Here is a 16,390-nt window from a genome sequence, read left to right on the forward strand (position 1 = left end):
TCTTTCCCATTTATCACTTTCCTCAATTTCTCACATTATCTTAAAATTTGTAAGTGATTTTTGGATTTTGCTTTATAAAATTAAATTCTTAGTATACTGTCCTAAGTACACAAGAAAGAGATATACTCTAAATAAATCAATAAATAGATGTTAAATTCAAAATAATTTTCTTCTCAGTTTTGTTCTATACACTTGGAATAACATACAGTTGTTTCTTAACTAAAATTTTACAGCATTTCTGAATAAGATATGATTAAAGGAATTTGAGCTTTTAAAAAATAAATATACATAAAAGTAAAAAATATATATATATATATACACACACATATTTCCACAAGGAGAAAGTTGAGAAAATGAAAGAAACTAGAGAAAAATATGATAATTTTAACATATTAGTAGTAGGAAGATATTCTTCTGAGCTATTAATAAAATGTGACTTTATAATGAAATAAAATTAATGGAATCATATCTATTTTTTTAAATTTGTTACACTTACTCTAGAAATGTGTTTAGCAACATTTCAAAAATAAAATGACAACAATATTACCTGGAATGCTCTGAGAAGAGCCATGTGGTCACTGAAAGTTCCTGCGGTGAAACGTTTCCTACAAAGCATAGCTGCACGTTTCTGAGAGGCCTGAGTTGGCAGGACAAAAGGATCTCGATAAGCTAGTGTGCAGGCAATTGTAAGGATGGGATCCAGACACTTCAAAACAACAGCACACAGGACCATTTTACCAAGATGTGGCTCTACTGGCAAGTCAGCCAAATGATATCCAAGTTCAGTGAGATCTTCCCATGCATCCATTGCATCTATTGTCTAAATAAAAGGATATAAAATAGAACTTGACATGATCAAAACTGTTTAATCAAACCCTATACTTAAAAATCCATAAGCAAGATACAAGAACATCAATTTTCTTTTGCTATTACATCTCATAAAAAAATTTCTGCTTCAAATATATCATGTAAAAATGAACTATACCTACTGTTTTACTTTAATTACCACTAAAGAATTATTCAAAATACATGATTATTAAGATAATTTTTTTAGGTACAAAATTAGTTAAGACACATTATCAACTGGTTTAAATTTCAAGTAAAATAGCCAGGTAAAAAAGTCTATAAAGATACCAACCTTAAGCATTTGTACAGCATTTCTTACAATTAAAGCTGGTGGAGGTTCAGGAGCTTTCATAAGGAAATCAGCAATAGCACAATTAACTGGGGCTAACAGCTTGGTATGTAAACACAGTTCCTGTAAATAAAAAGAGCAAATCATTTTGAAATGTTGACATTTATAGATGATTTTCATTTTTTTAAAAATCATAGAAATTATAGATCCCCAACAGAGACTAGGAGAGTCCCTGATTAAAGTGAACAGCAAAGTAAACAATGTCATTCCATGAAAGATCTTTCTATGAAAGATGAGCTCATATTTTAGTGTGAGAATCTTAATAATCATCTTCCATCAACATCTATCAAGATTACTACTGTCCCTGCTGGCAATGTCTTCTCACATAGTCCTTATATATAACAATAGTAGTCACTGTCCAAAAATCTTTCTTTCCCCTTTATACTGCATTCTACAACCTTTTATCCATTTGACAAATATTTAAGTGCTTGATAGATGCTAGGCACTACAGATCAAGTTGGAAAAAAAAAGAAAAGCATAAGCAGACACTACCCTCATGGATTTTCATTGTGTGTGAAAAACAGAATAATTATATAATTAACTACTTAATTACAGTTGTGATAATGAAGGATAAAAGGAACTAAAGACGTAAACATGAGGTTCAAGAAATGGCAAGAGGAGGTGGCCATGGGAAGTCAAAGACAATTCTCTAAAGAAATGACACAAAGTAAGATGTAAAGATTGTGCGTGCTAAGTAGCTTCAGTCATGCCTGACTCTGCAACCCTATGTACTCTAGCCCTCCAGGCTCCTCTGTCCAAGGGATTCTCCAGGCAAAGATACTGGAGTGGGTTTCTATGCCCTCCTCCACAGGATCTTCCTGATCTAGGGATCAAACCTGCATCTCTTAAGTCCCCTGCATTAACTCCCATGTAAAGATTAGTTAATCAGAAAAGGAATAATGGGGTGGATTCTATGGAGACAGGATAGCATATGTGAAGGCCCTGAGATACAAAGAAACAAAATGTGTTTGAAAAATCGAAGCTACTAGTATGAGTAGAGAGAAGAGGAAAGGTATGAATTAAAAATTAAAACCAGAGACACAAGGCAAGAAAGATGATTTAGGCTCTGGTTAAGAATTCTGCATTTTATCCTAAGAAGAACAGAAAATGGCACATAAGCATGGAGAAGTGGGAAGTAATCCAGGTATATGGATGCCAATAATATGATCCAGTGTCTCTTTAAGATTTGGAAGCCAGCATGTAGCTTGGCACACCAAAGAATCAAATTAATATACTTCTGATAGTTTTCCTGACAAACTACACAGTGTTTGATTGTTCCATTAAGTCAGAAAATTGAAAGGAAAATAATTAATATAGACTAGGAAATCTCAGTGAACTCAGTTCCAAAACTAACAAGGTAAGCTCAGCAACTTGAACTGAGATTTTGGTATTATCTTTTGGACCTTAAATGATTTGCTTTCTACTTCTCATTGAGAATTTAAAAGGTGAATACGGATGTGGTTGACAGAATCCTAAAATGTTACAGTAAAAAACAGTATATTTACAAACTATACCATAACTGAAATGCACTCAAGCAGCTCTTTAAAATTTTGGAGGTTTCTGAATTAAATTTTCTTATAGAAAAAATATTAGTTTTATATAATCACCCTCCATAATATATATTTTAGAATTTTATTTTATAAATTGATTTACTTTTAAGTCCAATCGGTCTAAGTTGAAATGATCCCTCTCCTCCCTCACCCAAAAAAATAGCATTTTAGAACTTAGTAAATTTCCACCTGTAATGGCATTCTCAAAAGTTCTGGAGTCTGAAATTCCAACATATTCTGGAATCGAAGTCTACTGAACAGTCGGAAACAAATTCCAGGTCTGCATCGCCCTGCCCTTGAAATTAAAACACAAAATTAAGGCTCAAACAAGGAATAAAAACCATAACAGGGAAACTGTAAAAGCAATGTGATTTAGGAGACAGAACAATAAACCAGTATCAGGACATCTGAGTTTGAATCTGTACTCTAATACTGATCCCCTAACCTTTGAAAAGACACTTCATAGGTGTGAAATTCAATTATTTAATTTACAAATGAGATTCATGAATGATATCTACCTGACAAGTAATACTTCTAGAAAACAGTATAAAAATTAATGCATATACATATATATACACAAATAAAAGTGAATAAAAATAAATTATGAATAAATATATAGCAATTCAAATTTAATCAGTTTTATGAAGCTGCTACCAAGCACTGTGTTTCAGTTCAGTTCAGTTCAGTCACTCAGTCGTGTCCGACTCTTTGTGACCCCATGAATCGCAGCACGCCAGGCCTCCCTGTCCACGGGGAGTACCTCTTTCAGTATCCTATCATTTTGCCTTTTCATACTGTTCATGGGGTTCTCAAAGCAAGAATACTGAAGTAGTTTGCCATTCCCTTCTCCAGTGGACCACATTCTGTCAGACCTCTCCACCATGACCCACCCGTCTTGGGTTGCCCCATGGGCATGGCTTAGTTTCATTGAGTTAGACAAGGCTGTGGTTTAGGTCCACTGATTAGAGTTGTGGAAGTTATGCATTTATATAACTCTAAAGGAGTGTCATTTACCCCATCATCAGAGACTTGCATAATTTTCTGGAAAGTACCAGAAATATACCTTGAAGAAAAGCAGTGACTTTTAATTTCATTTAATTTCCTTATATCAGCTAATAGCAAGGCTAATACCAAGTGACAGAGATACAGAAATATCCCTATTCCCACAAAGTTCACAATCCAGAGAGACAAACAACTATAATACAGTGTGATACAAGCTAGAAAATCTGACATTGTTGGACCATTTCTTCCTTCACCATTTCCCTGACTACATACGCATTAGTTTGCCCATCTATCTAGCATTCTCTAAGAAATTCCTATCCTTCCACAGTCCTTAAATGCTGATGTTCCTTTGAGGTCAGACCTCAGATCTCTGCTCTCCTTACTCTACTCTCTCTCATAAGTGATATTAATAATCCTCGTAACTTCAAACTTCATCCATATAGGTCTCATTATCCTATCTGGATCTGTATTTCAGAAGCCTCTTAGCTCCCCCTGGATTTTCCACAGTCAACTCAAACTTAACACAATCAAAAATTAACTGTCCTCATATCACCACTTTTCACATTTCACCTGACAATAGCACTACCATCTACAAAATTATCTTAGAAACCTGTAAGACATCCTTCATTCCACTCTATTCCCTACCCCTGAACATACAATCACCAATATGACTCTCCTGAGTAACTCCTGAATTATTCTCAGGCATACCTCAGAGGTATTTCAGGTTCAGTTCCAGACTATGGCAATAAAGCACACATAATGAACATAATAACAAACAACAATAAACAATATAACACACACAGTAAGGGAAGTCACAAGAATGTTTTGGTTTCTAAGTACACAGAAGAGTTATTTTACACTATACTGTAGTACATTAAGCATGCACTAGCATTACATCTAAATAAACAATGTGTCTATCTTAATTTTAAAAATGCTTTATCACTAAAACAATCCTAGCAATCATTTGGGCCTTCAAAGTCATAATCTATTTGCTGGTGGAGGGTCATGCCTTGATGTTGATGGCTGCTGATCAGCTGAAGGCTGGAAGTTATGGCAATTTGTTAAAATAAGGCAACAATGAAGTTTGCCACATTTATGGATTCTTCCTTTCATAAACGATTTCTCTGAAGCATGCCATGCTATTTGATAGCATTTTACCCACAAAACTGCTTTCAAAATTGGAGTCAATTTTCTCAAACTCTGCTGCTGCTTTATCAACTAAGTTTAGATAATATAATCTTTTGTTTTGTCCTCCTTCTCAGTCAACAACTGCTATTTTTTAATATTGTTCTCTGACTTGACAATGCATGTCTAAATACATTATAAACATATACAGATACTTTTTAGCACAAGAAAATACTAGATATATGCTTTATACCTTACTTTTTCAATTAATATGAGTTTCTGAAAACTTATCCACATAAGACACATATATCTACATATTTCCTTTTAACAGTTACTTAGTAAGACATTATGTGGCAATAATATAATTTGCTTAACCACTTCACTATTTATGGACATTACAGTGTTCCCAGATTTTTCACTACTAATAATATACTGCTAAAAGCATTCTTAAACATGTATCTTTGCACATATTTGCAAGTATACTCAAGATAAATTATGGGAAGTGGAACCCACTGCAAAAAGGGAGATCTTGATAAACAATTTCAAATCATCCTGTGAAGAAGTCACACCAATTTACACTTTTAATAACAAACTATGAAAGCCTACTGATCTATGTTTTTTCCAACTTAAAAATTTTCATTGATGCCAATCTGATAAGCAAAAACTAGTACCTCATCAATTTGCCTTTCTTCACATATATGTGAGATACATGTGGTATACATGAGGTTAATGTAGTGATCTTTAACTGATTTATTCTGAGTTTTTTTGTATAGTACAGAAATTCATCTTATCTTACATTGCTTTTATTTTCATTTTTTAAATTTTTTACATGTTCTGAGTGTAGGTTATACAAGGCAAAAATTTTTACTTTTAACATAACCTAAATTTGACTTTAAAATCAGTATTAAAATTGTCTGCTTTGAAAAAATAATATAAAAATTAAGACAAACATGAAGATTTCAACATTTTATAGAAAGTAGAATATACATTAAATATTCCCATTTGAATGGGAATTGAATGAATGTTAATTAAATATACATTACCTGCCTTTTCGTTGTATGGCGCTAGCTTTGGAAATCCATACCATTTTTAACATTGTAACAAAATTCAGTGCATCAAAGGATTTCTGTAATATTTAAATCACCTTCATGTTAACACATAAAAGGTATTTAATAAAAAATAGAAAACATTATGAATATATTTTAACATGCCAAGTTTAATTCAGAGTCCCTTTTGACTAATTAGCACAGAGTACTGATTTTTTTAAAAATCCAGATTTCTGGTTATAATCATTCTAAGGGAAAAAAAGGAAAACTAAACTCTGAAGAGCTGTAGAACTTCCTCATGCTGTGCCTTGCTAAGCTATTTGTTTTACTCTACTACACTTGAAAAATGGCAGTCAGTTCTCATAAAGCATCAAGATTGGAGAGAACTGATCTATTCTCTTAAGGTCATTTTCTATCAGATTTACATCATTGTGGGGAATAGGAGTCATCAGGGAAAGACATTTTCTGACATACTTTTCAGGAAGCTGATTGGAGAGAACAGTAATAATCACTAAAATAATCCTATTCCCAAATGAAAAATTTTCAACCCCATCCACTTTATCTCTTGCTGAACTACTAATGTATTAGCTTATCCAGAATGACAAAAGAGAAAGTAAAAAAGAACCACTACTAATCCCATATTTTCACTACTAAAGTGAAAATTTACTATAGAGAAATATTCATTTTTAACTAGAATATATATACTCTAGTGACTTTATACCATCCCTTTCATAAAATAACTACATAGAAAAATATAAATGGGTTCTCTTAATAGTTTATTATGACTTTTTTAGAAAAGATGCTGCTTATTTTGATTTTTAATATTACATTTATCAATTTTGTGTATAAAATAACTTTTGACACTACCATCAGTTTTCTTAATAACACACAAAGGTAACTTCTTTTCACATTAAAAATGATCATTTATATCCACTAGAGCAAACATGATTTAGTTTTCCCAACATGGATAGCATTTATTTCGTTGAAAACCAAAAATTTTCAATTCTTTCATGAAAGTGAAAGTGAAAGTGAAGTCGCTCAGTCCTGTCCGACTCTTTGCGACCCCGTGGACTGTAGCCTACCAGGCTTTTCCCTCCATGGGATTTTCCAGGCAAGAGTACTGGAGTGAGTTGCCATTTCCTTCTCCAGGGGATCTTCCCAATCCAGGGATCAAACCCGGGTCTCCCACATTGCAGGCAGACACTTTAACCTCTGAGCCACCAGGGAAGCCCCTCTTTCATGAAAGGACTGACCAACATTGGGAATACTGAGAATTGGTGGGCACTGCAATACTACACGGAAAAGGCAATGGCACCCCACTCCAGTACTCTTGCCTGGAAAATCCCATGGATGGAGGAGGCTGGTAGGCTGCAGTCCATGGGGTCGCTAGGAGTCGGACACGACTGAGCAACTTCACTTTCACTTTTATGCATTGGAGAAGGAAATGGCAACCCACTCCAGTGTTCTTGCCTGGAGAACCCCAGGGTCAGGGGAGCCTGGTAAGCTGCCGTCTCTGGGGTTGCACAGAGTCGGACACGACTGAAGCAACTTAGCAGCAGCAGCAGTAGCAGAAATACTACAAGGAAATAAACACTGACTTTTATTTATATCAGGTGTTAGCAGAAATTTTTAGCCTTTGCAGAGGGGCTCTGTTGCAACTACTCAAATCTGCCATTGCAGTGTGAAAGCAGTCAGACAATGGGTAAAAGTGGACAAGAACACGGCATTATTCAAATAAAATTTATTTTTACAAAAGCAGTTGATGGGCCCAATTCTTCTGGTAGCCATCATTTGCTGAAGCCTGGTTTTATGTTTGTTTTCTTGAACTAAAGAAGGCTTTTTTGAACTAAACATTTTTTGAATACCCATTAAAACTACATGCAGAGCACTGGAAATGTAACAGTGAACAAGAAGGACACAGTCCATGCCCATAAGTAGAAAGAAAACATAGAAAATATGTAATCAAATTTCCACATTGACAAAACTTTCAGTTACTAGCCAAATGCTTCATTTTCTTCCTAATATTTAGTGTGTGTGTTAGTCACTCAGTCGTGTCCAACTCTTTGCAACCCCATGGACTCCTCTGTCCATAGCATTCTCAAGGCAAGAATACAGGAGTGGGTTGTCATTTCCTTCTCCAGGGGATCTTCCCAACCCAGGGATCAAAACTGGTTCTCCTGCATTGCAGGCGGATTCTTTACCATCTGAGCCACAGGGAAGCTGCAGAAGCTAAGCTGTTAGAATAACAAGACAAACCCTACAAACTGAATTGTTTAAGGTAGAATATTCACTTCAGTGAAACTAACATTTACTATGTCAAATTCATCCTAGTACCAGAAGTTTCCCCATTAAGATGAATTCTGCTCATAAAAATATTTATTGTTATGGAACTTAACCTACTTCATTTAAGTAAAAATACAATGTATTCATACATACCTCTTTCACCTTACCAGAATCAATAACAAAGACAACATCATTGACTGTGATGCTGGTTTCAGCAATATTGGTGGAAAGGATCTGCAATGGAATATTATATCATAGTTAACATGAACACAAAACCAATGACTAACAAAATGGAAAAATGAAGATTTTATGAAGCTTACTATTTTCCGAACACCTGCAGGTGGGTTTTTTAATACCTTCTTTTGATCAGATGTTTGCATATTTGAATGAAGCATAAAGACTTGGTATCTGTTGACAAGAGAAAATATACTGTGGTACCTAACTGTTATTAAAAGTAACAAAGGCAAAGTGTTAGCTTTTACCTATGTGTATTATCAGCAAACCGCTTGTCATCAAACAGGATGCGATCCCTCAGACCAACAATTTCATCATATCCAGGTAGAAAAATCAATATTGCACCTTGAAGAAGAATGACTTTTTTAACATTCAATCTCTTTGTAAAACAAGAATCAATCAAAACAACTAGATATAATGAACTATATATGTGTTTTCAAGTACTGATAAGCTCTAATACTTACGACATTTAAAGAGGTTGTGCATTATTATCAATGGAATTTTATAAAAATTTATATACACAAAATATTAATTTCTAAATCAAAGAATATATTTCTATTCCAGTTCTTTTAGACAATACTCATTTACCAGCTTCACAACTATGGCAGATATTGTATAGAAGATGCATAATCAAATCCAAGTCTACTTTTTCATCATCAAAACTATGGTGATAAGCTTTCAGAAGTTCTCTGTCTTCTGCACTGAGATCACTCCCATTTGTTTGAACCAAAGAGCTTTCATCCAGATTTCCAAATTCCAAAGAAGCACTAGAAGGAAAAAAAAAAAAAGATCAAGTTGAATTCCATTAAAAAGAGTAACCCTTGCCAATTATTCCCATTATGTCCACCTTCACATTTTCAATATACTCTAAGAGGTGAAGTGGCAATTAATGCTCTAGCTATAATATAATTCATATTTTGGTTTCAAGTATATTATTCAAAGTAAAACTTGGCAACAGATGCTTTTTAAAAAGCTCAACCTGAAGACATTTCTTCAAAGCAAATATACAAACAGCCAACTAGCACATGACATCATTAGTCATCAGAAAAATGAAATTCAAAACCACAGTGAAATACCACTTCATACCCACTAGAATGACTATCATCAAACGACAAATAATAATAAGTGTGAGAGAGGATGTGAAGAAACTGGAACCAAGTGGAAATGTAAAATGATGTAACCACTTTGGACAACAATGTGGCAGTTTCTCAAAATGTTAAACACAGTGTTACCATGCGCCCCAGCAGTTAGACTCCTAGGAATATAATATAAGAAGAAATTAAAATATCTGTCCACATAAAAATCTGTACACAAATATTTATACCAGTGATTATTCATGACATCCCCAAAGTGGAAACAACTGAACTGTTCATCATTTAATGAATGAATAAACAAACTGTAGTCTACCCAGAAAATAGAATATTACTCAGTCATTAAAAGGATGTCACAACATGGATGACCTTTGAAAACGCTATGCTAAGTGAAAGAAGCCAATTATAGAAGACCACAGATTATATAATTCCATTTATATGAGTTGTCCAGAATATTAATCTATAGAAAATGGAAGTAGATTAGTGGTTGCCTAGGGCTGGGAAAGTTGAGGAAAATAAGAAGAGACTTCTAATGAGTACAGGTTTCTTTTTGGGGTGATGCAAATGTTATCAAAACTGACTGTGGTGACGACTGCATAACTCTTTGAACTACTAAAAACCACTGGAATACACACTAAAGTAGGTGAATTATATGATATGTGAATTGAATATCAATAAAACTTAAAAAACACAAACTTTTGGTCATCATTTATATTTTTATAGGTTGTTTCTAACTACTCATTATAAACAATATTCTGAAAAATAGTTCTCATTAAAAATAAAAGAACTGTACAGGTACCAGCTTAACATGACTGTTAATTTGGTTCTCCTATACTAAAAGTAGGCTTCCCTAATAGCTCAGTTGGTAAAGAATCTGCCTGAATTGCAGGAGACCCTGGTTCAATTCCTGGGTAGGGGAGATCTACTGGAGAAGGGATAGGCTACCCACTTCAGTATTCTGGCCTGGAGAATTCCATGGACTCTATAGTCCATGGGGTTGCAAAGAGTCAGACATGACTGAGCAACTTTCACTTCACTTCAAACTGAAAGTAGGTTGATTTTGCTATGTCCCAAAAGCCAGCATCAGGAGAAATTACTGGAATAACCCACTTGTTTCTTCATGCTGTATGTAAAAATATAGACTACTGCCATCACTAGAAATTATCAATATGATTTCTAGAAAGTTCAGTTCAGCTCAACATCTCTTAAAGAGCTTAGGAGAAAAATAAGACTGCTTTCAATAGGAAAAACATGAACCTTTTTCAACTTTATAACTGTAGTATTTAAAATTTTAAAGTTCAATTTAAACCATTTCAAGTTTATTGTTTTACTTTTGTGCTGTTTAAAGCTATAAACTTTCTCAATCCAGGAAACATAATGAATTTAATTTAAATATTTTAAATGTATAATTGATAATATCATGATCTATTGAACAAAAAGAAAGCTGACTTAGCTGGGATACTACAATATTATCCAGATAACTGCTTTACATGGTAATCTGTAGTATCCAGTAAGCTATACCTAACACCGTAAGAATGGAACTTTCAAAGTGTTAGCACTAAAAGGACTGCAAGTTCTGGGTGCAATTAATGAAATGACAAAACTCACCACACCAGAATTAGCATTTGGATCTGCAGAGAATTTTGACACACTACATTATCATTTAATGATATTAAAATGACAAAAATAATTTGATCCATCAAATGTTTACTTCATCTAATAAATATTCAAGACTAAATCTATAGATGTTCAGTTCAGTCATAACTTTTCTTCCAAGGAGTTCAGTTTAGTTCAGTTCAGTCGCTCAGTCGTGTCTGACTCTAAGTGACTCCATGAACCACAGCACACCAGGCCTCCCTGTCCATAACCAACTCCCGGAGTCCACCCAAACCCATGTCCATTGAGTCGGTGATGCCATCCAACCATCTCATCCTCTGGCATCCCCTTCTCCTCCTGCCCTCAATCTTTCCCAGCACCAGGGTCTTTCCAAATGAGTCAGCTCTTCACATCAGGTAGCCAAAGTATTGGAGTTTCAGCTTGAACATCAGTCCTACCAATGAACACCTAGAACTGGTCTCCTTTAGGATGGACTGGTTGGATCTCCCTGCAGTCCAAGGGACTCTCAAGAGTCTTCTCCAACACCACAGTTCAAAAGCATCAATTCTTCGGTGCTCAGCTTTTTTTATAGTTCAACTCTCACATCCATACATGACGACTGGAAAAACCATAGCCTTGACTAGATGGACCTTTCTTGGAAAGGTAATGTCTCTGCTTTTTAATATGCTGTCTAGGTTGGTCATAACTTTCCTTCCAAGGAGTAAGTGTCTTTTAATTTCATGGCTGCAATCACCATCTGCAGTGATTTTGGAGCCCCCCAAAATAAAGTCTGACGCTGTTTCCACTGTTTCCCCATCTATTTGCCATGAAGTGATGGGACCGGATGGCATGATCTTCGTTTTCTGAATGTTGAACTTTAAGCCAACTTTTTCACTCTCCTCTTTCACTTTCATCAAGAGGCTCTTTAGTTCCTCTTCACTTTCTGCCATAAGTGTAGTATCATCTGCATATCTGAGTTTATTGATATTTCTCCCGGCAATCTTGATTCCAGCTTGTGCTTCCTCCAACCCAGCATTTCTCATTATGTACTATGCATACAAGTTAAATAAGCAGGGTGACAATATACAGCCTGGATGTACTCCTTTTCCTATTTGGAACCAGTCTGTTGTTCCATGTCCAGTTCTAACCATTGCTTCCTGACCTGCATACAGGTTTCTCAAGAGGCAGGTCAGGTGGTCTGGTATTCCCAACAAATATTCAAGACTTAATCTATAGATGTAATATAATACAAAAACCCAAGTCAAATAAATATTTTGTGTTCCTGAATAATAGACATTTTAATATATTTTAACTTCAGGTTCTGGCATTCTCATCTCTTTAAGAATTTTCCACAGGTTGTGGTGATACACATAGTCAAAGGCTTTGGCACAGTCAATAAAGCAGAAATAGATGTTTTTCTGGAACCCTCTTGCTTTTCTGATGATCCAACGGATGTTGGCAATTTGTCTCTGGTTCCTCTGCATCTTCTAAAATGCGCTTAAACATCTGGAAGTTCATGATTCACATACTGTTGCAGCCTGGCTTAGAGAATTTTGAGCATTACTTTACTAGCACGTGAGATGAGCACCAACTGTGTGGTAGTTTGAGCATTCTTTGGCATTGCCTTTCTTAGGGATTGGAATGAAAACTGACCTTTTCAACCTGTGGCAGCTGCTGAGTTTTCCAAATGTGCTGGCATACTGAGTGCAACACAGTGCAATCACCTCCCCTAACTTTGTTCGTAGGGATGTTTCCTAAGGCCCACTTGACTTTACATTCCAGGATATCTGGCTCTAGGTGAGTGATCACACCATCGTGGTTATCTGGGTCATGAAAATCTTTTTTGTATAGTTCTTATGTGTATTCTTGCCACCTCTTCTTAGTATCTTCAGCTTCTGTTAGGTCCATACCATTGCTGTCCTTTATTGAGCCCATCTTTGCATGAAATGTTCTCTTGGTATCTCTAATTTATTTTAAGAGATTTCTAGTCTTTCTCATTCTATTGTTTTCCTCTATTTGTTTGCATTGATCGTAGAGGAAGGCTTTCTTATCTCTCCTTGTTATTCTTTGGAACTCTGCATTCAGATGCTTATATCTTTCCTTTTCTCCTCTGCTTTAGCTTCTCTTCTTTTCTCAGCTATTTGGAAGGCCTCCTCAGACAACCATTTTGCCTTTTTGCATGTCTTTTCCTTGGGGATGGTCTCGATTACTGCCTCCTGTACAATGTCACAAACCTCTGTCTATAGTTCTTCAGGTACCCTATCATCTAATCCCATGAATCTATTTGCCACTTCCACTGTATAATCATAAGGGATTTGATTTAAGTCATACCTGAATCGTCTAGTGGTTTTCCCTACTTTCTTAAGTCTGAATTTGGTGCTAAGGAATTCGTGATCTGAGCCACTGAAAGCTCCCGGTCTTGTTTTTGCTGACTATATATAGCTTCTCTATCTTTTGCTGCAAAGAATATAATCAGTCTGATTTTGGTATTGACCATCTGGTGATGTCCATGTGTAGAAGCATCTCTTGTGTTGCTGGACAAGGGTATTTGCTATTACCAGTGCATTCTCTTGGCAAAATTCTGTTAGCCCTTGCCTTGTTTCATTTTGTACTCTACGGCCAAATATGGCTATTACTCCAGATATCTCTTCACTTCCTACTTTTGCATTCCAGTCCCCTATAATGAAAAGGACATCTTTTTGGGGTGTTAGTTCTAGAAGGTCTTGTAGGTCTTCGTAGAACCATGCAACTTCAGTTTCTTCAGCATTACTGGTTGAGGCATAGACTTGGATTACTGTGATATTGAATGGTTTGCCTTGGAAATCTTATTAGCAACCTACAAAGTAACTGAAAACTATTATTAGAAAAAGTTCTTAGAACTACAAATATATATATAGCTGGAAAAGAGACTATAAATAGCTTTTATAGGTCACATTCTATGATTTATATGGCTAATCTTTTTCAAAAGGAGTTAGAATTAAAAATAGCAAAATGTTTTACCTGTAAGATTCTAGAAGATCCACAATTTCAGTCTGGCCAAAGTGTTTAGCCCAATCTAAAGCCATCCTGACAAAATTCAAAGGTATCAAATTTAAAAAGACAAATCATGTTCTCAAAATTAGGAAACTAATTACTCAAAGTTATTCATTCATCAATTAAAGTAGATATGTATGAACAATTTTACACAACAGCTTTCTTTTTTTTTTAAGTTTTTCCTTTTTTTAAGCAACTTTATTTATTTATTGGCTGTTGTTGCATGGTCTGTGGGATCTTAGTTGCCAACCAGGTATTAAACCCATGTCCCCTGCAGTGGAAGCTCAGAGTCTTAACCACCAGACCAGCAGGGAAGTCCCCTCACAATAGCTTTTAATATAAAGGCAAATATAAGAAATCAAAAAAGATATATGTAGCTATACGAAGGTATACAAAGAACAGATGCAATTAAAAATTACCAGCCATTTGATGCTTTACTATGAATATTGGCTCCCATACTAATTAACTGTTCTACTTGACTTGAGAAACCTCGTCCTGCAGCAACCATCAGAGCTGTTGCACTGGTTTCACTATGTCTATAATCAACTAAAAGAAAGAAAAGACATGTAAATGTTAAATTTTCAAATTATTTAAATACATTTTAATTTCTTTGAATGTTAGGGGAATTAACCTAGGACATGGTCATTTACCTAAATATATAACAGCACTGTATAACCCTTAACTCAGATCATCTAAGATCTGATACTGATATGTCATTAGTATAAGCAGGATAAAATAAGTACCACAAGTTGAAAGGCAGGAGAAGGAAAGATAGTGTTAATCAAAGCAGAAAGGAAAGCTACTAACTTTGTTGAACTCTTAAGTAACCTTCTTAAATCTAGATTCTGCCTTAATCAAATGGTAAGATATAATTAAAAAGTTAATCATCATCAGAATCTGGTAGTGAAAGTTAAAAGGGCAAATGAAAAATTTTAAATGATTTTTTGACATGCTTTTATTTTGCTTTTATTCCCCCATCAATCCAGGGTCTTATTATAAGATGCTTAAAGAGAGTAACACTGGCAGAAAGATTACTTCCCATAAAAACCATCCATGAGAAAAAAAATAAACTTTTATTGAATTTAAATTCCATCTTAAAATATATTTCAAGCAATGCAATGTATTATAATTACTTAGAACTAATGTTCACAAAGTACAAAGTTGGTAATTTCAGAAAGAAATCACTACTGAGAAAAACTCTCTATAGTAAAACAGGTTAACAACCCTCTAAAACATGGTATCAAATATTAATATAAACCAATGGTTCTTAAGATAGACAGGGGGACTTATAAGAGAATTACCTCAGGCTTTTTATTTCTGATAGCACAGATAGCTATGCCTTACTTCTAGATTCAGATTCAGTAGTCTCAGGTGAGAAAGCACATGCATTATTAAAAAGATCTGCAAAGATTATGATTTGTGTTCACTATATGAGAATTTTGGAATATTCAATTAGGGGTACAGATAAGCATGGGAGTTAGAAAATGACCAAAAATTCACTAATACTCTTTCCTTCAAAGGGTGGAGCCTAATTCCCCTCTCCTTGAGTGTGAGCTGGACTAAGCAACTCATTCTAGCAAATAGAATAAAGTGTGCAACTTTGGAGACTAGGACATGAAAGGTACCTACAATTTCTTGCTTGCTTTTCCTTTTTCCCTTTTGAATCAAGCACGCTGGGAAAAGCCAGCTGTCACATTCTGAGAAGAACAAGGCAATCCTATGGATGGTCCAGATGGCAAAGAACAGAGGCCTTCTGCCAAAAGCAGTGACAAACTGAGTTCTCTAGCCAACAGCCATGACAGTGAGCCATCTTAGAAGCAGATCCTCAGTCTTAGTAAACTTTCAGATCACTGCACCCCTGCCAACAGCTTAACTACCAGTCTATGAGTGACTAGGAGCCAGAACCAATCAGTTAAGCTGCTCCCAGATTCTTGACTCTCAATAACTATGTAAAATAATAAATGTCTTAGGTTGCTAAGTTTGGGAATCATTTCTTATGCAGCAATAGATGACTAGCATGCAGCATTCCACAGAAAGCCTAGTCCTACTAAACCAGCTAATTACTACCTGGCTACACAAGATCACACAGGAAAATTGATACAGTTAAAAAGAAATCTATGAAGCCAAAGGTTTCCTGGATCACATCAAGTATTTTCAACTTCTGGTGCCTTAAAATTAAGCATTGAGATTTTAGAAGAGAAATAAAAATATGGAAAGTAAATTACTGTTCATAGA

General features: G+C 35.1%; 1 protein-coding gene across 2 annotated transcripts in view; it reads right to left on the bottom strand.

Moving 5' to 3' along the window:
• YTHDC2 (YTH N6-methyladenosine RNA binding protein C2) overlaps positions 1–16,390 on the bottom strand; it is a 70,636-nt gene that overhangs the window by 25,698 nt on the left and 28,548 nt on the right. For both annotated transcript variants that reach the window (XM_068963694.1, XM_068963693.1), the window contains exons 11-20: positions 14,575–14,701; positions 14,123–14,188; positions 9,024–9,202; positions 8,684–8,780; positions 8,522–8,609; positions 8,355–8,435; positions 5,916–5,998; positions 2,935–3,040; positions 1,139–1,258; positions 548–820 (exon numbers count right to left, since the gene is read on the bottom strand). In XM_068963694.1, coding sequence (XP_068819795.1) covers positions 548–820; positions 1,139–1,258; positions 2,935–3,040; positions 5,916–5,998; positions 8,355–8,435; positions 8,522–8,609; positions 8,684–8,780; positions 9,024–9,202; positions 14,123–14,188; positions 14,575–14,701 — 1,220 coding nt within the window. The remainder of the gene's footprint in view (positions 1–547; positions 821–1,138; positions 1,259–2,934; positions 3,041–5,915; positions 5,999–8,354; positions 8,436–8,521; positions 8,610–8,683; positions 8,781–9,023; positions 9,203–14,122; positions 14,189–14,574; positions 14,702–16,390) is intronic.

Source organism: Capricornis sumatraensis, chromosome 2 (assembly GCF_032405125.1).
Source record: "Capricornis sumatraensis isolate serow.1 chromosome 2, serow.2, whole genome shotgun sequence".
Classification (NCBI taxonomy): Eukaryota; Metazoa; Chordata; class Mammalia; order Artiodactyla; family Bovidae; genus Capricornis; species Capricornis sumatraensis.